This window comes from Oryza brachyantha, chromosome 11 (genome assembly GCF_000231095.2).
Source record: "Oryza brachyantha chromosome 11, ObraRS2, whole genome shotgun sequence".
In the NCBI taxonomy this organism is placed as follows: Eukaryota; Viridiplantae; Streptophyta; class Magnoliopsida; order Poales; family Poaceae; genus Oryza; species Oryza brachyantha.
In genome coordinates this window covers 15,514,392-15,540,033 of record NC_023173.2, presented here as the reverse complement: position 1 = coordinate 15,540,033, position 25,642 = coordinate 15,514,392, and the positions used below count along the sequence as shown (strand labels likewise).

The 25,642-nt window shown below is 42.0% G+C and overlaps 3 protein-coding genes and 2 pseudogenes across 3 annotated transcripts; 2 read left to right on the top strand and 3 right to left on the bottom strand.

The window, feature by feature from the left end:
* Window positions 1-531: 531 nt before the first annotated feature.
* Window positions 532-1,899, bottom strand: LOC121055793. Its single transcript, XM_040529058.1, has one exon. It carries the CDS (start codon window positions 1,739-1,741, stop codon window positions 680-682), a length of 1,062 nt encoding a protein of 353 aa, XP_040384992.1. The 5' UTR covers window positions 1,742-1,899; the 3' UTR covers window positions 532-679.
* Window positions 1,900-7,601: 5,702 nt separating this feature from the next.
* On the bottom strand, window positions 7,602-8,280 carry LOC102722063. The gene has a single exon (XM_006663543.2). The coding sequence runs from the start codon at window positions 8,278-8,280 to the stop codon at window positions 7,816-7,818; it is 465 nt and encodes a 154-aa protein (XP_006663606.1). The 3' UTR covers window positions 7,602-7,815.
* A 1,741-nt stretch (window positions 8,281-10,021) lies between these two features.
* Window positions 10,022-11,863, top strand: LOC102721783. Its single transcript, XM_006663542.3, has one exon. It carries the CDS (start codon window positions 10,148-10,150, stop codon window positions 11,510-11,512), a length of 1,365 nt encoding a protein of 454 aa, XP_006663605.2. The 5' UTR covers window positions 10,022-10,147; the 3' UTR covers window positions 11,513-11,863.
* Window positions 11,864-12,312: 449 nt separating this feature from the next.
* Window positions 12,313-13,113, bottom strand: LOC107305302 (annotated as a pseudogene).
* Window positions 13,114-14,413: 1,300 nt separating this feature from the next.
* On the top strand, window positions 14,414-22,214 carry LOC102704562 (annotated as a pseudogene).
* The last annotated feature ends 3,428 nt before the right edge of the window (window positions 22,215-25,642 follow it).

Genomic DNA, 25,642 nt, shown 5'->3' with positions numbered 1-25,642 from the left:
TGTTGGATGCAACTATATATGGCTTTTTTTTGCTTAAAGATAAAAGATAATATGATTTTGTGATAGCTATTTAATGATATAAATGGTAAAATTAACCACTGTAAATATACTCTAGCAAGGTGAGATGATTAACTTCAATATAGAAACATTTTGCAGAAAATATACGATTTAACCATTGAGTATGCGTGCGCGTAAAAATTGAGAAAAATCTAACAGAAATCTAGCGAAAGAATGCAACCTATGTAGCAAGGTTAAAGTATAATTTCATCGTGATAGAAAGATGGTGTAACGTTGTACGGTCTGATTCTTGAAATATACTTTAATTTTACCATTAGCATTTTAGCAACTCCGATGTGTTCTTTTTCAAAGACGAAAGATAAAAAAATATCTGATTTTAAATAGTGGAAATGATAGAATTACCTACTATAAAGTTAAAAATCTATTTTAGAAAAATAAGATAACGAACTTTTATATAGAAACATTTTACGGAAAATCCACCGCGTAATAATTCGGAAAGTGAGCGCACAAAGATGCTCCAAAGTTGAGTTAATCAGTTATGATGTTCTAAATGATCCATCTAACCATCTATTTTATCCAAAAAAAAGAGTAAATTAGCACATCATCCTAACCATCTTATTGCATGCAATTTGCATCTACGTACGTGCTCTCGCTCGACAGATCACTTGGGCAGTCCGCCGGGGTGGTCACCGTCGTCGCGGAAGAGCCATGTCACCGGCGTGCTCCCGTCCTCTATCGGATGCCGCCGCATGAGCTGGCTGAACGTGCGCCGGACCATGTCGTACGCGGCGACCTGGTAGGGCGGCCGCGGCTGGAGCTCCGTCCGGAACGAGAGGCCGTCCGCGTCGTCGAGGAAGAAGATCTGGTCGGCGCCGCCGTGCGGCGCGCGCACGGCCCTGGAGCACAGCCTGCCGACGAACAGCGCCTCGCCGCCGGCGTCCAGCCGGTCCACCTCCACCCACCGCGACGCCGCGAGGTCGGCCTCGAACACCCCGAACCCGCCCGTCCTCCCGGCGTCCGGCATCTCGCGGCGGACCATCAGCAGCGCGCCGGTGAGCGACGTGACGAGGTAGCGCATCCGGGTCTCGACGTCCAGGTCCTCGACGGCGCGGGCGATGACGCGCTCGACGCGGGTAACCACGGGCTCGCCGGCGTCCGCGTAGCCGACGTCGAAGGCGAGGAGGTCCTCGTCCTGGGTGAGCGCGTACACCCTCCCGTCGTGGAACGCCATGTCGTCGTACCACCGCCACCGGTCGTGCGCGCTGATCGACCACGCGAAGCCCTCCGGCGTGCAGAGCGCGACCTTGGCGAAGTGCTCGCGCCCAACAATGGCGGCGATGACCCCGGAGCAGCCCGGACACACGACCACCTTCAGCACGGACATCTCCTCGCTGTCCCTCCACCGGCGCGGCGCCGAGCCAGACTGGGCCAGATCATTGACGACCACCACCGGCTCGTCGCGGACACGGACGCCGTCGACGAGGCCGGGGAGCAGCATGGTCTCCCCCGTCAGCGGGCTGCTCAGGCGGAGGACGTCGTACTCGTCGTCGGCGAAGAGGAGCCACTCGCCGCACGCGGCGAGGTAGCCGGCGGTGTCGCCGTCATCGTCGCGATGGGGCTTCATGTCCGGGAAAGTGAACAGGTTTCCGTCCGGGAACGCGACGTGCGCCACGGCGGTGCAGAGCTTGTCGTCATCCATGCATGGGCGACGGCGACGGCTCATCGGCGGCGAGCGGGGATGAGACGACGAGTGGCGGAGTGGCGCGGGGTAAGTGGATCTGACTTCCGAGGAGGATGGACTTGGCTAAAATTATCTAATTGGATTATTGTTTTTCAATTGGTTCGTGCATGTCTGCATAGTGGAGTATCAGAATACTAATATATTGCTCTCTAAAATCTAAATCTGTATCAGGTTAATCTAAAAAATATTGGATATAAAAATTACATACTCCTCTAACAGAAATCTAAAAATAAACAATTTATATTAAGAACCTATATTTTTACTTTAATTTTAGAATACAATTTAAGTAATTTTAGACATGAATAAATATTATGAATGTATTTGGTAGTTTATTGGAGATATATTTTCTAGTCCATTCCTGAAATTTGGTTTGATATATCAATTTTAGATATTTTTGAAGATGCTCCTGGTGCTAACATAATTAACTTTCGCAGAAAATTGTATACCAAAACTTTAAATTTCAGACCACATATGATCACGACCCATTGTAAAATTAAATGCTTGGAAGGTTTGTTTAATTAAAAAAATCCCCTAAGAGGCAAGATTTTATCGCCAATTTCCAATAAAAATCTTTCTCCGTGCAGCCATTGAACCACGTGTCACGGTCTCCGATGCTGGCGAGGCCAACCAAACCACGCTCACCCCTATTGACCAGGGTTTAGGAAACCGCCAGTCCGCGTTTTCGTGCTCGCCGATAGTGCGCGTGGTAACAGTACAAACAATGAAAAATCAATATTTAAAAACTTAAATTTAAACTTCAAAACTATAAAAAATAATATTTAAATAATTAAATAAATATAAAACATAATTGAAATATAAATTTTATTCGTGTACCATAATACAATATCAATTAGCGAGTAGAAGGTTTATAGTGTTTATAATAAAAATTTTACAGTGTTAATGATAAAATTATACATGATACAATCAAATATATAAGGAGGGTTGCAAATATGCATGAGAACATGCTGCGCATGCTGGTGTTCTCCTAAAATTTCTAGAAAATTATGGGAAAATAGTAAGTATTATAAAAAAAATATTGTATAGTCTCACCAAACCTTTATTCATTTTCCCCTATTTACTCGGTTTTGGTGTAGAACTTGATCATAGAATTATACTTTCTTGATAATTTTAACACTAAACTGTTGTACAAATACATATCTATTCCCAATAATTTTTATGATTTTTCCACAAACATTTTTAATTTTTTTAAATTTGGTTCAAATTGACATGTGTACTATACCAGCAACCGATACAATGCACCCATGGAGACACCAATTACCAGGATAACCGTTGCAGTTACCACCGTAACAGAGAACCTGCTGCTAACCTCCCCCTCTACCTCCATCTTCTCCTACTCGTTAACGGTCCATTGACCGCCTAAAACAAGACATAAAAAAACGCGTAATTAGCCGCTGCCCACCGTAAGATCACGAATTTGCTGCAGGGCACCACAAAAGTGTGGTAATTAGCTATATAGGGCACTCCAACTACTTTTTTATTATTTTTGGAGTCAAAAATTCTAAAAATGACGAGATTACCCTCAGTGACCAACTCGTTATGTCGACTGGATCCAATCGAACAAAACCCAGTTGGTCTCGACACCGCACCACACCTGAACCCTAGCCTACATGGCGAGTGAGCAGGCAGCAACGGCAGCGACTCAGCGCATAGCATGTTGGTCACTGGGGACAATCTCGTTATTTTTAAATCTTTTTACTCCAAAAATAATAAAAATTTGGCCGGAGTGCCCGGTAGCTAATTACCATATTTTTATGGTGCCCTGCAGCAAATTCGCAATCTTACGGTGTCTACCGGCTAATTACGTGTTTTTATGCCCTATAGCAAATTTTGTCTAAAAACAAACAACATCAGCCAATAAGAAAATGTAGGTTGCAACGGTCCATACCAAAATTTTTGGCCTGGGGACATTGACTATGGGGACCCACCGATAATCCTGAAATTTCGGAAATTTTTTTCCGAAATCGTGAACACTGAGAAGGCCTAGTGGACAAATTATCAAGTGCTTTGGAGACGTTCAAAATTCAAAATATTTTCTCCAAATTCTATCTGAAATGTTACATAGCGAATATTTTTTTCTTTTCACACATTTCAATGTTTGTTGTAGAGAGAGTTGGCGCATATTTTTTCATGTTTGGTAAAGTATTAACCAAGATGCGGGGCATGCGTTATACTTCCTCTGTACTTTAATTGATGGTGTTTTCACGTTTTGTGCTTTTTTATTATTCGTCTTATTAAAAAAATTATATAAATATGTTAAATTTTACTTGAATTAAAATATAAATCCAATCATAATTTTTATGCCCACCACCTAAGTCATAAATAATCAGATGACAAAAATAGATGGTGACGATTAAAATCATCCTGAAGGTTTATTTCTCTTTTTTTTTAACGGACATGATTAAACAATAGAATAGTAGAACATGACCTTAACCGTCTGTAAATATTACCTTTTTTTTAGCTAACAAAAAGGTAAATAAACCAGCAACAAGGATAAATGGTCACCTTTTTTCAGAGAAAAAATTTTTTTAGAGCCAGAGCCATTAGGAGAAAATGTAATGTTTTTGTTAGATACCATCTTGGGCCAATATTTGGAAACAAATTGATACGGAACGACCGAAGAATTCTAACAGAATAAAATAAAACATAATTTTATCCCCACTACATAAATCATATTTTACGTTACCTTTCCATCACGATGTACCTACCAATATCTCCATTATTTGGTGGACATAATTGTCTATGTGTTCGATTAACTTTTAACACTTAGTACCTTTGTAACTCGGTACCTTTCGCCGTGAGTCGTTCGATCTTTGACATTTTAGGAATGCAAACACTGTAAAAGGTCTCAAAGATCTTAAAGGGCACATATTTTACCATTTGGCAATACAATTGACCGATAATTACATGAACTATTCCATTGTGAATGAAGCTATGCAGAGAATGAGTTACATCGAAAAATAATGCCAACTGCTCCCTCCGTTCCATAATGAAAATCATTTTAGTTTTTATCTTGAAGTTCTCTAACTTTGATTAATTTTATAAAAATGGCATATTAACAACTATAACATAGAATTTACTTTATTATATTCAACATGAAATATATTTTGATAATATATTTTTTATTATAATATAAGTTGTTATATTTTTCTAAAACCTAAAATGACATATAGTATAAAACGGAGGGTGTACGTTCTAAATGAATGCCATGTGCATGTCCTTATATATAGTCACTTGTTTTCTCTTAGCATTTGTACCTTTATCCCATACCATACCATACATGTCCTTAAATCTTAATTATCTTCGGCCTGCAAATAATGGTGTGCCTGTGAGAGATCCGTATTTACTCACAAGACACCAACAGAAGAGAGTTCTTCGTATTTGGTTTCACAGAGAGCTTGGAAAATTAAAAAAAATGACTATTTGCTATTTGTTTTCCAATATTATACGACTATGAGCTTGCGAGGTATCAGAAATGTGTATAGTCCACTAGAGCAGCAGTCTTGAGCTGGTGTTTCGGTGCATGGAGAGAATGCTAATTCGTGTGTTGGATACAATGCGTCTAATTGGACGCCTAGAAAAATCCTATGTCTGTAGGACAACCGAAAATTGGTGAACAATATCTGTGATTCCTTCCTATAATTCATAGGGTCCAAATAAAAAACCTCTGTACTGTTGCTGGCCCTCGCTCTTGTTTCATACAATGATATGAACACCAAGCTAGTCGGTGATCTTCTTGCTAAAGCAAGTAGCAGTTACTGCTATATATGTAAAAACACCTTAAGATTTGAAACACATAAAGGGATAAATCTAACCATTAGTTCATCATAGACGCTGAAGCTAAGCAAGCTGTGTTTGAGATGGCGTCGGTGACATACAAAAAATCTGTTAGGTGTAGATCGGAACCTGGAGACGAACAAATGCAAACTCTCGAATTTGTGATGTGCACCTACGGCCAACCACTCGTGGACGCCATGGCTTCGGCAACATGTCCGTCTAGTGGAGCAAGTGAAGATCATGGAAGGTGAGGTCAGGAAGGGGAAAGGATTTGGCCATGGCTTCATAGGCTGCTTGGGTCAAGCAACTGTGGGCTTTTGAGCCAAATCTCAAACAACAAAACAAGGCACTCCTTGAGTGCAATAGGCAGTTACAGGATGACCTGTTCTTTCGCAGTTATCCATACCTCTACTACTTGAAAAGCACAATCAATCATTTATCTTGTACAACCATTATTATTATACGCAACACTCAATCACTTACTAAACAATACCAGAAAAAGAAAACAAACTGTTGAGTAAAAAATATCCCATATGCACTGAAGGTGTGGTGATTTGGATAGCTAGAAAAGGAATAGGATGGGATGAGCGTCCTTTTTTCTTTTTTTGTTTATTTGGCCCGATTTATTTGGTTTTTTCATTAAGTTTAGTTTACTAATATAACAAAGCTGCAAAAGTTGAAGAAGATCGAAACAGAAACCGAGCAGACCAAACCGAAGCAACTCGTTTCGCTTTGTTTTGTTTTTTTCGTTTTTTCATTTCGTTTTGGTTTTTACCAAACTCCCTGTCCACGTACTTATCCACCACGCATAAGCATGCGGCCGGGTTTGCTGTTGGGGACATCCAGATTAATCCTCTATTGGCTAAATATCCGGTTTTTTCTGGTTCGTGCGGTTTTTTGGATCCAACCACCGAACAGTTACCCGACGGAGGAAAAAACAGAAAACCGAAGGGACACCGAAGACCCAGAAAAATCGAATCTTCAGTTCGGTTCGGTTTTTTCGTTCCTCAGTTTCGGTGTTTTTTTTTTTTGGCCCTACATTGCATTCATGTCCCTCTTTTACCAGAAGATGGGACAATATGTATGAAATGGAGTTTATAGTGAAAAAGTAATGAAAAGTTAGCCCAAAGTAAAAAATATGAGTTCAAAGGGTGTCCATGTTAAAACTTGAGATGTCTCTGCCTACAAAAGTGCACAAGACAATTAGCTAGTTGATGGTTTCTTGCTCACAACTGGCTCAAATGAATCCACTATGCCTCAACTTAGATTTGAGAAAGATATTTTTTTTCTGGATAATGGATGATAACACCCGGGCTTTATCAACAAGAGAAGCTATCAAGCCTGGTGGCTGAATGACCTTTATTTATGGGAAAAAGTACGAATTGCCTCCTGAATTATCGCGTTTGGCCAAATTACCCTCCTAAATCCGAAAACCAGACATTGTTTACCCTGAACTTCAATACTGGGCGAATTAACCCCCTCAACCTAATCCAAAGCGGTTTTGTCATACGTAGTGTACATGTGGCAGTCCAGTCAGTATTTTCTTTTTTTAATGGTGGGTCCACCTGTCATAACCGTCCCCCCTCTTTCTCTCTCTCCCTCTATCTCGGTTGAACGGGGGCGAGGGCGGTGGGCAGTCAGCGTGCACGGTGCCGCGTGGGGGCCGTGCGAACGGCGGGCGGTCCGCATCGCGCAGGGTTGGCGGGTCGATGAGCTCGGCCGACTCCAGTGGCATCGGTGGAGGCAACGACCTCCTTCCCCACCGTCACAATGGCACGGAGCTCAGACACGCTCGCAGTGTGGCAACTGCTCCTCGTCCCCGCATGCCACTGTCCACTGTCCTCACCCCCGCCCGCCCTCGTCCTCATCCCCATGTGCCGCCGTCCATCGCCCTCGTCCTCGCCCGCCCGCCGCCATTCTTCGCGCCAAGATTGATGGTGCCGCCCGTCGCCGGGAGTCCGTGGTCACAGCTGTCGACCAAGAGAGCGCGTAGAGGGACGGGAAGGAGACAAAGAGTAGGAGGCGGCGGCGGCGGCTGTGGCCCGATCATAGGCGCCGACATGCGGCTCCTATCACTCAGCGTGCAAGCCGCGTGATGGTCATCGCGATCACGGTGTTCCTCCTCTTCGACATTGCCGCTGTCCTGCTGCTCCACCTCATCGACCCACCGCCGCCGCCCACTGCCCGCCCCTGTGTGGTGCTATGCACGCTAACTACCCGCCGCCCTCGCTCCCGTTCGCTTCCTCGAAGTCGTCATCGTCCTACTCGAGCTCCTCCTCGAGGTGAATGGCAGTGAACGTCAATGCCTTGTCTTCGTCAACGTCCACGTACCCCTTCTTCTCCAGCTCGCCGCGGACCCACGCGTGCCGCTCCACGATGCGACTCCGCCGCCTCCCTTCCGTCCTGGCGGCGCTGAGCAGGACGCGCTCCGTCGCCTCGTACAGCTCCGGCGGAAGCAAGCTCCGGAAGAGGTCCAGGTCGGCGGACGGGTCGGACATGGGATGCGGCGTCGTGTCCTCGGCAAGGATCGCGTCGACGCTCTCCTGGGAGAGCCTGATCTTCCCCTGTGGCACCGGAGGGTCCCCCTCGCCGGCCGTCGCCGCCGCCTTCACCTCGTGCACCACGTACACCGTCTTCCGCACCTTGGGGCGAGCGCTGATGATCTTCGGCGGGCCATGGTGACGACCTCCGGCGGTGGTCACTGCGTCTGAGTCGGCACCGGCCATCGGGTGCGGTGACGATGGGAGGAAGCGCCGCCGCCGAACGATCGAACTGTTTCGCCGGAATAATTAATCGGAAATGAATTCTATAGCGGACGAAGGTGATCTTCGGTTCTGCTTGCAACGATGATGGATGCCATCGACTTATAAGACGCATACTTGATGAATCGGAGTCGGAGATGTGTCCATTTGCAATCTTGTTCGGAATCGGAGCTTAATCCGCGGGAGTTCTGCACGGATTGGTAGTGTAGGCCGGTGAGACCACGAACTGGGCCGTAGTTTATAAGCCTCCAGCCCACGTACTTTGTCCTATATGTGGCCCATCACCACAGCAGCTGCTTTGGGGGCGTGTTTGGGAGACTTCTCTTCGCTGCAGCTTTTTTCTAAAGTTGCTTCTGCCCTCAAAAGATGTTCAGTTTCTGAGAATTTGTAGTTGATTTGCACGTACATTTCAGCTTCGGTGCAACTTACACTAATTTACCAACAACTTATTATTAGGATGTTAAAATAACGAATCATTTGTTGGAGGTGAAAGTTTTTTTTTTTGTAAGGATGTGTATTAAGCAGGGAGAAATATGGATCAACATGTGACGTATTACTATATAAGCATGTAATTTGAAACAAAAATAACATATCTGTTTACGAGTGCACGTACTATTTACAATGACATCGATCATCTATTTTTGTTATACGATTTTTCTGCACAAGAGAATAGCAAACTTAACAATATCTCCTCATTGTTTGTTTTTATCTAAATAGTTATAAAATATCTAGAAAGATAGATTAATATATGATATATGAATATATAAACGTGTACACGATCTAATTCAACTTATACAAGATAGGAAAAGAGAATATAAATATATGTATACTTCTTAAAGTTTATTTATTATTTTTATACAATTTATATAATTCAAATTTGATCATATTTATGACATAACATACCACGTGTGTTCATCCATGATTGTTTTAATTTATGTATCACCATTTACCTAAATGAAAAAAAAAAGACGAGGGGGATGAAAGGCATGTTTAGTTCGCTGCCCAAATAAACCTATCCATCTAGTGACAAATCTAAATTTTGGGCATTGCCAAAATTATGGCAAGGTAAAAATATATACACTGTATTTAGATTGATAACTTATCAAATTTTGGCATAGTTTTATGAGTGGAACTTTCTAGAATTACCGAATATTGGTAGTACTGTGATGATAAGATTAGTTTACTTTGTTACCAACAAAAATTTTGGCAAAGCGGATATTTTTTTTAAACCCCATCGGGGTGTATATTAAATTAAGGAACGGGGAAATAAAATTTACAGCAGAAGGATTACAGATGGGGTGGGTGAGCGAGGGTTGTGGAGGGTAACAAGGCGCAGTCATATAGTTAGGCTACATTACACGTTTGTCACCGAGTCTCCTAGATAGGACATGATTTTTGAGATGCCCTTCACCCCACTTCTGCACAGGATTTGATCTCATCAGTCATACGGTCTACACTATTGCATGTACAGCGCCTCTTTTTTTCTGAACACCTTGCTATTGCGCTCCTCATTTCCCACGATACAGCATGAGCAGAGATCTAAAATCGTTTTTGAGATCTTTAAGGTTGACTTTATGATACCCTCGAGGGTTTAGAATACTTTTCCCTCCGCTAGGTGTCCACTGGTCCAAATCTGTAGGCAGTCAATGCGAATATACTGTGATGATAAGATTTTGTTGATTTTGGTAACAAATCACATCTTTGTAAATGAAACAAAATATCTTAATGTAACCGACGTAATCTGATCATTAGTTACGATCATGTTTCGATCGTCGCCGTCGCCGTCGCTCGCATTCTTCTTCTCCTCGTCTCGCGGGCGTAAGTTACCCTAATGGCGATCAAGACGGCGAAGCGGAAGGGGAAGGAGGAGGAGGACCGAGACTGGGCGACGGCCATGCCCGCCGACCTCTCCTCGTTCGACGACTTCCTCAACTGCCTCAGCTGGGAGCGCGCGCGCCCCCTGCCCGCGATTAGGGAGCGCGTCCCCTGGCTGCTCCTCGCCGTCAAGGCCGAGCAGTCCTACCTCCGGCGCCTGACGCCGCCCTCGCAGGGGCAGTTCGCCGCGCTGCAGCTGCCCGGCCGCCACGTGCGCCGCGGCCGCCGCGAGATCTGCCTCGGGTCGTCCCGCGGGTGGCTCGTCACGGCGAACGACTTCGGCTGCGCGCGCGTCGTCAACCCGCTCACCGGAGCCGCGGCGCCGCTCCCGCCGCTCTGGACGCTGCCCTACCTCGAGGCCGTCCACAGCTCTGACGGATGCGTCGAGAGCTTCCTCTACCAGGACGAACACCACCGCGGCGGCCGGGGAGCGCATTTCTCGTTCGAAGGCCTCTGCGACCTCGTCCTGCTCAAGGCCGTCGTCGTGGATATCGGCGGCGGCGGCGCCACCGTCGCCGTCCTGTACAGGAAGCAAAGCGAGTTCGCCATCGCGCGAACGGGGCGGCGCCAGCGCTCGTGGACGCTCGTCCACAACGGCCTGGACACAATCGTCGACATGAAAAGGCACGACGACGGCAAGATCTACACGGTGCACCTGTCCGGCAACGTCGCGCGCTGGAAGATCGACTGCGTCGTCACCAAGTCGCCGGAGATTCAGGAGGTGACGCGGGTCATCGACTCCTCGTACCACTACGTCGTCAAGGACAACGGCAAGATGTCCCGAGTGCACGAACGCGACGGCGACGACCGCGCCGGCGAGTGCAGCTACCTCGCCGGAGCTCCGAACGGCAAGCTGTACCTCCTCAAACGGGTCTACAAGCACAGGCAGGTCGGCGGCCAGACGCAGCGCAGCACGGCGGCGTTCAGCGCATGGTTCCTGAGGCAGAGGCGGAGAGGAAGGGGCGGGATGAAGTGGGTGAGCAACTGCCGCGACGACATCCTCGGCGACCTGACGGCATTCGTCAGTTGCACCGGCTCGGTGTGCGTCCACACCAAAAAGAAGAAGAAGAAGAATGCGCTCATCAACAGCAACTCTGCCTCCGTGTATTTCACAGAGGAGTCCGTGGACTACCTCGGCGCAGCCATGGTCGACAGCTTCGGCGTGAGCAGGACCAATGTCGTGCCAACGACGACGACGGCGAATCACACGATGAAGGAGGACGAAGAGAGGGAGACGAAGACCCATCAGGTGAAGAAGCTTGGGCGATGCATGAACTGGCCACCTCCGTTTTGGTTCGTCCCAAGCCTTCAAGGGTTTTGAGTTCGAGCTTCGCCGTTGGCAAGTAGCTGAATTATTTTCCATCATCATTAAGCAAACCATTAAATTTTAAGAATTTAGTTTGGAGGATTAATAATTGTATAGTTCAGAAAATGTAGCCAAAATTCTCTCGATATACTATCTCTATTTTACGGAATAATTAACTTTTTGCCACTCTTACGAGTGGTGATAATAGATTTGTCACTGAACTCATATATCATAGACTTATGAGGATCTGTCCACATGTAATAGAAAGCGAGTGACAAATCTGTTATCATCCAATCTTAAGAGTGGTAAATAGTTAAATGTGACGTATTTTACAATGTATGAATTTAGCATTTTTTTTAGATTTATGCATATGCTAATAAATCTAGATATTAATATATTCATATAGTCGCTAATGGCAGTAGATAACCCTGATAATTGTAAGTTTTTATATTGCTTGTTTTCAGCAAAATCTATTACCAAAATCAAATGATTTGTGAGCCCAAATTGATTTAGAGTATTGTAAGTTTTCATGTTATAATTCAACCAAATACATAATGTTATCCCCACCCATTGTTTTTTTTTCGGTCTATAAAATTCAGGCTTATTCTTACATCCATATTAGTATAATGATTTTTTTAGAATATATATGTACATTGTTTAACATATATATATACACTTAAAATTTCTGATGTCCACCGAAGAAAAGTAATTTTGTTAGCATCGATATTTGGCGGCTTTGTTTTGCTGTCCTTGCAGTCAAAAGTTTATGTCCTAAAATGTAAAACTTAAAATCTAAAACGGTTTTAGAGGTGATAGAGAGTTGATTCTTTATTTTGCAATGACATATATCCTGAATACCTTTTGTGCACAACTTGCATTACCTCCGGTCATTTATATGTGACGCCCCAAATTAACTGTTTTTTACTGTAACATTTTGTTCTAAAGTAAAATATTTATAGTCGAATCATACACCCGGGCTTATCGATTTACACAACTTATTTTAATTTCGTAGCTGCCTGACTGCCTCATCACTGTCCTCCTCATCTTCCTCGAAGTCGTCATCGTCCTACTCGAGCTCCTCCTCGAGGTGAATGGCAGTGAACGTCAATGCCTTGTCTTCGTCAACGTCCACGTACCCCTTCTTCTCCAGCTCGCCGCGGACCCACGCCTGCCGCTCCACGATGCGACTCCGGCGCCTCTCTTCCGTCCTGGCGGCGTGGTGCAGGACGCGCGCCGTCGCCTCGTACAGCTCCGGCGGAAGCAAGCTCCGGAAGAGGTCCAGGTCGGCGGACGGGTCGGACATGCGATGCGGCGTCGTGTCCTCGGCAAGGATCGCGTCGACGTTCTCCTGGGAGAGCCGGATCTTCCCTTCTGGCACCGGTGGCTCCCCTTCGCCGGCCGTGGCCGCCGCCTTCACCTCGTACACCACGAACACCGTCTTCTTGAACTTGGGGCGATTGCTCCTTGGCGGGTCAGGGTGACCGCCGGCGGCCACTGCGTCGGCGTCGACACGGCCGTCGTTGACACCGGCCATCGGGTGATCGGAGGAAGCGCTGCCGCCGATGGATCGAACTGTTTCGCCGGAATATTCTGAAATGAATTCTAGCCGACGAAGGTGATCTTCGTTTCTGGTTGCAGCGACGATGGATTCCACCAACTTATATAGGACGTACGCGTGTACGTGATGAATCGGAGTCGGAGTTGTTTTCTTTCTCGGAATCGGATTGGCTGCATGCATGCAAAACGCACGTGCGGTGGTAGTGTGGGCCGGCGAGGCCACGAACCGGGCCGGAGTTTATGGGCCTCCGGCCCACGTAGTTGGGCTTTTATGTGGGCCGTCGCTACGGCGGATGGTTTGCTCCCATTCCACGTGGAGGCCGTGGGGAATGGCTTCCGCCGCCGCCGCCACCAAGCATCGCCGGCGGCGTCATCACCTACCTAGGAAACAAGTCCGGGGCGCCGGGTCCCTCGCCGGCGGTGCGGAAGGCAGCCCCAGGACTCAGCGCATGAGGCGCGGCCAAGTGTTGCTGGCTCGCCGCCGTCGTGGTGCCTGGCCGGTCGTGCCCGTGCGGGGACCGCTCGAGGCTCGCCGGAGAGTGGGCGGTGCGGAGGAGGCTGCCTGCCGCACAGACAGCGGCGCAAGGTTCGTCTCCGCGTCGTATTCATTCGTAGGCAGAATCCAGCGTTGTTCGATTTCGGTAAATGGTCGAATTGATGGCAATGCCAATGCTTGACAGCCTGAAGCCGCATTTGATCCACCAGGGAACCCAAACAGCTAGCATCGACCCATCCCAGCGTGCTGCACTCCACTGCTCCTCTGCAGAGTTTCAGAATGTATTAGTTGGTTTAGTTCTTAGTGTATGCTGCAGCATCAGGAAAGATGTTATGGTTGGTTGCTGAAGCCACACCCTTGGAAATTGGAATTAGTCATCAAGAACTTATCCACACCTTTTGATTGGCAAGCTACTGAAGCCATATGCTTAGATTCTTTCTTTTTCCTGGCTTGTAGTTGTTGCCGAGATCTGCACTGTTCCCATTATCCAATTGTCCTACACGGGAAATATAATCATTGCTCCTATCATGAATAGAAGACTACATTATGATGGTGGATTGGTTGGTAGCATGTTCCTGTCGTCATGGGCGGGTTAGTTTCTTGGTCATTGTGGAACTGCTATTTAAAATTTGCAGCATGTATGAACTGATAGCATAGTTCTTGCTGTCTTAGTTTAGTGGTCGTCGTTTGTTTTTCGTTTCTCTGAACTCTTCTGTATTTTCGGTCTGTTGGTCGAGTTCCCCTGGTCTGACTTGGCATGGGCGACGTGTGGGATGGCGCACTATCCAGCGTGCATGGCGGGTGGATTAGTGGGTTAGTTGATGCAGCACGTCCTGACGTGTGGGATGGCACACGAGATAGATGGGCATGGTGCATGTAGTGGTTTGTTACAATTCTGTAATTGGTTTTGCTTATAAGTTCAATCAGAGTCTGAAAAAGCTGCCGCTTGACAGCACCAATCCGTTGTTTGCTTTGTTGAGTTCCTGTTCATTTTCAAGGTGTTTTCACTTCACGTGAGTTTGATCGGTTCTGACATGAACGGACTAAAGGAGATCGATGGAGAGTCAGTCGTGTTTGTTTTTTGGATATCAAACAATGTGGACCTATAAGGTTGGGCCGTTTATGTATTACATGAGCTTTCTTCCATCTACAAGTTGGCAAGCTGGCATAGTTTGAGTTGCATTAATTTAGCCAAGTAACTGTATTGGGTCTGGAGTTTCTTATGTTTTTTATATTCACCATGCAATTCTTCTAGATAATAAATGAATCTTTTTGTTTATGTTTTTGCTATTCACCATGCAGTTCTTTCAGGAGCTGGTTCAGTTGGGAATTTTTGCTCTTCTCATTTTTATGTACCCACGGTGAGCCAGAGATATCCAGGTTGACTCAAGTTGTTCAATCAATATCAGGCATAGTGAAATGGGTTTGCTATGATTATCTGGTTGTTGATCGACTGAAGCTTTTACCCATCAATGTTGAGCAATATTGTCATGCATGATATGACTGAGTCTTATGATCAGGTACAGCTAATCAATGTGTACTTGAGAATAATTCTTTATTTTTCATGCTTGATTATGACAAAAGTTTATTACACTTTGTTGGTGGCTTGTTGTTCTCATAGGAACAATACAAGTAATTGTGCAACTTGCATTCACGATTAGTGGAAACAAAACTCAAGAACATATACCAAATTTCACATGTGCTACTGGAATCTTAAAGTAAATGGATCCCATCACCATCTAATCTTATAAATGTATACATCTGCAGTCTTTTGCTGTTTAATACTTCTAGACAGTTGACCATTAGTAGCAATAAGAAAATTTGCTGGTTGCTAACTAATGATTACATTAGAGTCAACAGGATTGAGGGGGGAGGTATGCCCTATAAGGTACCAGTATTGTTGAGTGATACAAGAAGAGAAAACTTATGACAAACTTCTCTTTGGTTCCAACCATTTCTCATCTTCCGAGTTAATTCATTCTATGATGTGCTCTTGCTGGTGAGAACTGGTAAGACTGATGGTGTCCACCAGTTAATAAAGAGTTCAGATTTCTTCACCATTCTTTTCTTCATTACCTGAATTCATGCCTGATCTATCCTTTCTTATTATGCAGTGTCAGCAGAGGTTTATGACTGGTATGCCCATTTCTATTTTCTCCCCTTCTGTTGACTTTTTTGTTGAAGAGATCATGTTTGGACTTGGGAGGGATCAATTTGTCTGAACACTTACCACTCTCCGGCATCACTTTTATCAATCGCTTAATGATCTGTCCGCATTTAGGTAACTTTTGTACTTATAGATTATTTTTTTCTTGTTCTCTGGTTCTGTTGTTGTAACTTTCTAGCTGTAGCTATTGATTAAACCAGCTTTCTATTAATGATCCTGTAATTCACTTTACTAATTTTCTCTTCTCTTTTTGCAGGTGGTCTAAGGTTTTATCTTGGTGATTTATTGCTGACAATCTTCTACCAGCTATCCGTTGGTATCTTAAAGCAAAAATTGATTGTTCATCAGAGGAAACTAGTTTTTAGAAATCACTAATGGACTGTTTATCAGAGGAAACTAGTTTTGGAAGACTAATAGGCTATTGTTAATTCTTGCTGTCAGCACAGTTTCTTTTTCTGGACATTGGTCTGTAAGTGTAAGGTAAGACTTCTTCACATCTTGCATCCATTTTCTGAATGATGTAATATGGTAGATATGCTGTAGCTACCTACAGTTATAAACGATCCAATGTTTTGCACATTGTGCTATGTGTCTTCAGAAGTGAGTGGTTTTGATACCAATGGATGGATGGTAATTTGCCTGGTTACACTGCTGTTCCACAATGCATGCTGTTCAATTTTCAAAACCTTAGTTACAACTGGAGTTCCATAGTGCAGATATGTTAAACATGATAACATGTTGATAATAAATAATCCTTTTCTGATTCTCAAACTATGTTGATGCATGTTGTGCACTCTTAATGATTTCATGGGCAACTATGTTGGTTTTAACATCGGACTGAGTTATTATTATAGCTAGCCATCTAAAGTTTTTTGGTCCTAGCTACCTTGTTTTATCTGTGTAGCATGACAATACCCTCGACAACCAATTGCAAGTCTTTTAGAAACTTAGTTCCTTTTGGGCTTATGTGCATGAGCCCAATCCATTTAGAGTAATGGGAAAATGTATTAAATACCTGCCCATCCAAAGGTAAGGAATACATCCTTGTCAAATGTGCCCTTAGTTTGTCACCTGATATAAGATAGAATACCACAATAGCACTGAATCAGTCAAGGTGAACCATTCCTTTAACATTAGGGTTTTTTTACCATCCTTAAGAAGTATATGAGGTACTAAAAATTGCAGTACAAAATTTTAGTACATTAAGGTACAGTGTACCTCAAGATACTATATTTTTATACTGAAAAATATAGTATCTCAATGTATTTTTTCAAGGATGGTAAAAAAAATCTTTAACATTATCATCAAATATGAGCTAGACAGCCTATACAATACTCTGCCAAGACACCACATCCATGATACCACCTTAAGTACACAATTGACAACATTAATTCAAACATAACCACCAGGCCCAGTGACATTGTCCCACTTGCAGAGTCCGAGGAAGTTACTGAAACTGAAAACATAATTCAACCTTCCTCAAGCAGACTTTTGCATCAACTGCCAAATTTTAAGAAAACGTGTTTGTCACAGTTGATTCGATGCAACAACTAATTAAGGTCATTGGAGACCTTGGATGGCTTTGTCAACATTCCTAGTAGCAACAACAAGGCCATTGGTGAAACTTCAAAGTTTTCCTCAGAATCCAAATCAACTCTGTGGTTCACATCCTAGTGAACTGTGCAATGTCAGCCTCGACAGGTTTAGTTTCCTTTTCTATGCTTGAATGTTGATCATGGTGATCAATGTCCTACTCAAGCCATACAAGCTGACTGTGACCAGGAACACTCCGTTCCCCTCATCGAACCCTGTGCCTAGTCCCTACACTCCAGGCCCCAAAAATGACTCATGATGAATTTGATCGAAACTTTTGACACTTGCTGCCTAGTTTACTTCCACACTGAAACATTAATAATTGAAATTGCAATATTGCACCAGAAGTTGTAGCCAGTCCAGTGACAAGTCTGAGGGTATGCAAAACAAGATAGTGGCTGGTGCAACAGTGGGCATGAAGGAATGTACTTCACAGATCAAGCGTCTCAAGTTTTACTTTTTAAAGTAACAAAGGTTCCACTTTGACTGCCAATTTTGTACTATGAATTTGAATAAAATGTTCTTTGCGTCAAAACTTATTGCATTATTTATGAATTATCCGTGGCGTACATCCAATGCAATATCTTTGTTCAAACCAATATGTTTTTGATTGCACATAATTTGGGGTATCATTCATTTTGTGATAGTGGTGAGTAACATTCTAAGAAGTACATTGGCACTATATATAAGAATATTATATCTTTGGAGATTACAGTAATAAATTAATGTACTGAAATTGTTTGGAGAGTAACGAGAGTTGTATGCCATAATAACTTGATTCCTGTAATATTCTGTACATTAGCTTATCAACTATTTCGGTTCTGTACCTTCTATATGTAACATACTGAAAACATATAGTTGTGCTCCTCTATTACAGTGATACTCTTAAATTTAACTTACGTTAAGTTTTCTATATTTTACAGGCCGTGTTGTTCTTGCCTTAGTTTCCCCACTAGTTTTGGCAAATCTTCAGCCAGTTCCCCTATGGCAGCCATACTGGGTTCTTTAGTTGGATCATGTGCTAAGAAGTTACAAGAGCTCATTACAGATGAAGCAGTTCTAGTTCTAGGTGTAAAAAAAGAGCTTGAAGAACTACAGAGAAGAGCATGCATCATAAATCATTCTCTTCATGATGCTGAGGCAAGGAGGATGGAAGACACAGCAGTTGAAAGGTGGTTGGGACAGCTAACAGATGTTATGTATGATGTTGATGATATCATTGACCTGGCCAGATCTAAAGCGAATATTCCTCTATCCGATCATCCGTCAACATTGTCAAGCCAATCAAATACTTGTGGTGGCCTTTTGCTTTTGTCTTGCTTTTCTAATATTGGGACACGCCATGAGATTGCTATTAAGATTAGAAGCCTCAATAAAAAGATAGAAAACATTTCAAAGGATAAAGTATTTTTAACACTTGGGAGTACACCATTGACTGGAATATGTTCAGCAACACCACTGAAAAGAAGTTCCAAACTAGAGGAACCCAACCTTGTGGGAAGGGAGATCATACATTCTTGCAGAAAATTAGTAGATCTCGTCATTGAACACAAGGAAAAGAAGGTCGATTTTGAGCATAAGAAAAAGGCACCCTATAAGCTTGCTATTGTTGGAACTGGAGGAATTGGTAAGACCACACTAGCTCAGAAAATATACAATGATAAAAAGGTGAAAGGGAAGTTTGACAAACACTCGTGGATTTGTGTTTCCAAGCAGTACGATGAAACTTCCCTCCTGAAAGACATTCTTCAGAGCATGAATGTCAGATACGGGACAGATGAACCAGTTGCTGAGCTGCTAGCCAAGCTTGAATCGGTCATTCGAGAGAAGAGTTTTTTCCTTGTGTTAGATGATGTGTGGCAATCTGACATGTGGACTGATTTATTACGAATTCCACTGCATGCTGCATCAACAGGAATAATTCTTGTAACCACTTGACTTGATATTGTCGCTCGAGAAATTGGGGCAGATCACACTCACCAAGCTGATTTGATGTCAGATGATGTGGGATGGGAGCTGCTTTGGAAGAGCATGAACATCAGTGAAGAAAAAGAACTGCAAAATCTACGGGATATAGGGATTCAGATTGTTCGCAAGTGTTATGGTCTTCCACTTGCAATAAAGGTTATAGCCAGAGTTTTAGCGAGCAAAGATAAATCAGAAAAAGAATGGAAAAAGATACTGAACAAAAATTCTTGGTCCCTGAGAAATCTTCCTGATGAAATAAGAGGTGCTTTGTATTTGAGTTATGATGAGTTACCACAACATCTAAAGCAATGTTTTATTTATTGTGCTGTATACCCTGAGGATTCAACAATTAACCGTGACGATATTACCAGGATGTGGGTAGCTGAAGGCTTTATAGATGAGCAGGAACACCAACTACTAGAAGATATAGCAGTAGAGTATTACTATGAGCTGATTGATCAGAACCTCCTTCAACCAACTGGTGCATATTATGATCATGTTAGATGCAAGATGCATGATCTTTTAAGGCAACTTGCTTGTCATTTGTCAAGAGAAGAGTGTTTTGTGGGAGATCCAGAATCACAAGGTGGTAATACAATGTGTAAAGTGCGACGTGTTTCAGTTGTCACAGGGAAGGATATGGTGGTGTTACCAAACATTGATAAGGAGGAATATAAAGTGAGGACGTATAAATCTTCATATGACAAGCGACTGAAAGTTGATAATTCACTTTTCAGGAGACTTAAGTATCTTCGTGTTTTAGATTTGACTAAATCGTATGTGCAAAGCATCCTAGACTGCATTGGAGATTTGATCCATTTGCGTTTACTTGATCTTGATCACACTGACATATCTTGCCTTCCAGAGTCCCTTGGTTCACTTAAAAACCTTCAAATACTGAACTTGCAATGGTGTGTTGCTTTGCGCAGCCTTCCTTTGGCAATCACTAAATTGTGCAGTCTTAGACGGCTCGGTATTGATGGTACACCAATAAATGAGGTCCCAAAGGGAATTGGTGAACTGAAGTTCCTCAATGATCTAGAAGGATTTCCTATTGGTGGTGGAAATGATAATGCTAAAATACATGGATGGAACCTGGAGGAGTTACGTCCTCTCTCACAATTGAGGAAGCTTCAGATGATCAGATTAGAAAAGGCAGCTCCCTGTGGTAAAGATATATTGCGGACAAATAAAAACTATCTCAAAGTCTTACGATTATGGTGCTCTGAGCAATCAAATATACCATATTTAGAAGAAAAGGTTATTGATATAGAGAATTTGTTTGAGAAGCTAATCCCTCCATGCAAGCTAGAAGATTTAGTCATCATGAGATTCTTTGGTCGCAAGTATCCCACATGGCTAGACACTACCTACTTGCGTTCACTAGAATATTTAACTCTAAGACACTGCAAATCATGTGTGTCTCTTCCAACAGTTGGGCAGTTGCACAACTTGAAATATCTAAGGATCGAGGGAGCAACATCAGTTACTAAGATTGGACCAGAATTTCTTGGCTGCAGCATGGATAATCTCAGAACCACAGAGGCAGTGGCATTTTCTAGGCTTGAATTGCTTACCTTCACTGATATGCCTAATTGGGAGGAGTGGTCCTTTGTTGAAGAAGGTGATGGAGCAGCACAAACCGCAGAAGCTGTAGCAAACGAAGGCGAGACAAATGCTGCAGCTGCAGGGTCGAAATGGGAAGCCGCATTTCCAAGTTCGCAGCTGCTTCCACGTTTGAAGAAGTTTCACCTTCGTAATTGCCCAAAGCTGAGTGCTCTCCCACCACAGCTTGGGCAGGTAGCCACCAGCTTGAAGGTGCTCACTATAGATGGAGCACAATGCTTGAAGGTGGTGGAAGACCTCACATTCCTTTCTGATCTCCTTTCAATTAGTAGATGTAAAGGTCTCAAGAGGGTCTCAAAGCTTCCACGACTGAGGGATCTCCGTGTAGCTCGTTGCCCAAACTTGAGGTGTGTTGAGGAGTTGGGCTGTCTGCAGCAGCTGTGGCTGGGCGTGGATATGCAAAACACGTCTTCAGGTTGGGTGCCTGGGCTCCAAAGGCTACATGAGCAAGATCATGGAGATTATCTGGATGTCTACACATGGCAACCTTATGGAGGCTGAGAGGCACAACATCGAGTTAAAGGGAGATAACTAGGTATAAACAGTAATATTTGATAAGGAATCTAGTGTTGTAGCATGTCTTGATTATGCCATCTGAATTCTGCACTCTTGAATCTCAAAATGTTGTTTTGTTAGATCATACGTTTCAGCATAGTATCGACAACTATATTTCCGTTAGTGTTAGCCACAACCTTCACATAGATAACACTCTATGTTTCTCCTGGGACTATATACTTTGTCTGTTTGGTTTTCTATAGAATTTTGTATTCACGAGTGCAATGGTTTTCATAAATTTGTAAGATTTGCTTTGGCTGCTGCTGTTCCATTTTAGAACTAGAAAAGCATAGGAAAAGTGGCAAAACCATAGGCAAAATCTGATTTTATTCTTGACTGGGTATTCCTGAGAATACCCTTATTTATATATAACCATACTTATTTTTTATTCTTTTGTTTTTGTAGGTCATTGTTAATCCTGAAGATGTGTGCTGTTTATTCTTTTGTAGTATTACTTCGTCATGCTTTCGCAGATTTTTCACTTCTATTTGTAGTTGGCTCTGGGGGTAATTCTTCTCACGTGCATATGTTATATCTTACATGTGACACTTGAACAGCATAGCGAGCTGAAGGTTCGGGAAAGGAAGTGAATATTCATATCAAAATGGTGCCCTTCTGGTTTGTGCTAGATGTTGGATAACATATGGTTTGCAATGTGTAATTTACTTGTTCTGGAATACTAACAATAAATGTTGCTATATATATTTTAGTTTCAATTTTGCGAAGATATATTTTCATGGCACTTTTATAATCTGAAGGGATTTTTTAAGTTACACCGAGTTAACGTGAACCGTCGTTCAATATATATCTCCAATGGCTACTAACACTCTTGCTTCATATGTCGTAAGGGTGATTTATTGTTATTTAAGTTTAGTTACTGCCTTAAATTGGAGACTGCAGGCTACTTGATTTAAATGGCTCTGTCGACAGCCAGCTGAATCATCGTCTAGTCAGAGAACACATCACAGGTCTCTCCCATGGGCATTATCAGCATATGGGCATTTTTTTTTTGCAGTTTAATTACCTAGGGCATGCATCTATTTTTGGTTTGATTTCTATCAAGGCCGTTGATTGGATTTAATTCAGTAACTGATAAATTACACTTACATTGTTTATTTTAGTTATCAGAATTACCACGCCTTGAGAGCGAACTCTCCTGCAGCTGCATCTACTACATTTTCTAAAAAATTCTAGCCGAAAGTGAAAAGAGTGATTTACCCTTAAGTAAACATAACTAATCCCAATGGTGGTCCAATATGTAATTTACTCCTATTTCAATATGGTGGCAAAGGAGATGTATTTAATTATAGTGAAACACCAATTCCATACATATTCGTGATTATTTATCATGTTATCAGAAATCTGCTAAGGGAAAAATCACTTCTAGGGCATGAGAGAACATTGCATCAACTAAACATAAGTAATCCCAATAATATAAGATTGGCAAATTTTGCCTACGGACATGTTTTGTGGCTCGCCCGTAGTACATCCGTCTCTAAATGTTCGATGATACTGATTTTTTTATATACGTTTGATTATTTGTCTTATTTAATTTTTTTATAAAATATGTAAGATATATATATATGCATAAAAGTACATTTAGCAATAAATAAAATGATATAAAAATAATTAATAATTATGTAAATTTTTGAATAAGACTAATAGTTAAAAGTATATAAAAAAGTTAGCGACGCTAAACATTTATACGGAGGGAGTATAACTAAAGTCGATCTTTGAGAAATACACTATTAAAGTATGTCAATTTGTTGTTGGGGACCGGGTGGTCTAACTTTTACCCTATTTGTCTCAATTGTATTCAAATATAAATGAATGTTATAATGGACACCACGTCCAGTGAAAAAAACCATTGGAGTTTTCCCCAAAAGAAGTCACCGACTCACCGTTGTACTTTCGATTTTACTTATACTTATAAACAAAAATTTAAATTTTTAACCATTAACTCTTATGTTGATCTTGGAGTCTATTTTTCAGCATTTTCAGCATTTTCTTTTAGATCATTAAAAACACATATATAAAAAATCTAGGTACAAATTATTATTTTTTAAATATTCCCTCCATTCCATATTATAAAACTTTCTGGCTGTGTCTAGATTCGTATGTGTGCTAGTAAATCTAGACATATAAACAAAATATATATATTAATACATGGATGATTTAGACAAATCTAAAAAGTCTTATAATATGAAACGGATGGAGTATATTATTTGGTTTTTTTTCACCGAAAAAACAAAAGAAGAACCTCCATGTTTTTCTCATGTTCAAGGTGATGTACAGTATCGGTCGGATGGTAAAAATACTGGGTGCTTGGAATAAATTTATAAATATACTATTATGCTCATATAGATTTTTGTGGAAGTATCTTCACCATAAATGTGCTAATATAATTTTTATGTTCTTAACTAATTATTATCTCTGTTTCATATTATAAAATATTTTGTCTCTATGTATTCATATGGATGGTAATAAATCTAGACACATAAGATATATCCGTTTATGTATATATCTAAGCAGGACTAAGACATCTTATAATATGAACAGAAACTCCTATAATATAAAATAGAGGGAGCAAGTTTTTGAAAATCTTATTTATAGAGAAAGTTTCAAAAGTACGTCATATTAACTGCACAAGCACATACATTTGCATATAAATATAGCATATACTACATGCCCTGGGTGCATGCAAGCTCCTGAAGTGCTCGAGTATATTATTATGCACATCCCCTAGTTTGTTCATTGAGTTTATAACAATAAATACATAATGTTGGAGCTGGAGGCATCAGGAAATATGCTACAAGGGATCAGCAACAATGTAGTCCAATCTAGGTATATATGCACATATATACTTATACTAATAAACTAATATGCATATTGTGATGCACATAACTAGAGTTATATCCTACCAATTTAGCCAAAAACAAATTAAGAACGGCATTTATTTACACTCTAGCCTAACATGATTCTCACTGCCACATACAGCTCCCTGACGCTACAGTTTGTGCAGCATGGTGATGGGCATGGTTCCAGATCTCTGAAACGGGTGAATCTCAACTAATAGTCTTGAACTCTCAATTAGCTTTTATTTGACCATTATTGATGATGATTGTAATAGCTTGTTTTTCGTTTTGCTACTTGTTTTATAGGCAGTTTATTTGATCTTAAACAATTGTGTTATTATTATTGTAAGCAGGAGTCTTGTCTATGATGCGGTTTGGCCCACACGTAGTCCATGGTCAGATGTAATTCAAATAAATGTATATGTTTTACTTTTTATATCTAAAAATAAAATTTGTTTTATATATTTGAATTAGAGTCGGTCATGAATTATCAACAGACCAAAACAAATGAGTTACGATCAACGAGGTTAATTCTATTAATGGACTAATGGGCGGATCCATTGAGTTAAGAAAATGGCATCACTAACTTGCACTACTTGCAGCTTTCCATGGGTTAAATTATTGCACGGTACAAACTTCCACACTTCTGTTATATCATCTCGCCCAATAATGACATGAGATTGAGATTCTAGGTGCCAAAATGTTACCTCTATTCTGTATGTTTCTAAATCTCTTATTGTTTCTTTCCGCTTACTAATAATAAGCTAGATTATAATAATCTTAAGTTAAAAAAAACAGGATCTAGTTTAGACATCCGAGATTTTTTCGTACCTCTTGGTGCCAAGTGCCAACCTAGTTTAGTATTTGAGGTGTCTGTGTGGTCTGTGAGATTAACTCCCATTAATTGCGAGAATTAGAAATGGCCCCATAGGTCAAAGGCAGATTGATCATTTTGTAATTGCATTTCCTAAGAAATAAAAGTGCAGCAAATAGTTTTTTAAATCTGGTGAGAGTGAAAGTAGTGTGAAACCTTCAAAAGTAGTTTTCAATCATTAGGGCTTGTAATTGAGATTTGCTTTGGTTCAACAAAAAATAATAAAAGGTGCCTCGAGATACCGGTACCTCGTGGTATTAAATCTTTTCTGATCATTGAATCTAACAGTGCACATTCTATTCAGCTAGATTTATCGGTACCTCGAGATACTTTTTGTTAGACCAGAGAAAACTATTTGTAATTTGATGAAGAATCAAATCACACAGAATATATGCAACTATGTACGTTGTACTGCCCAGCTTAATTTATGGCACGATCAATGCTGATAGGATGC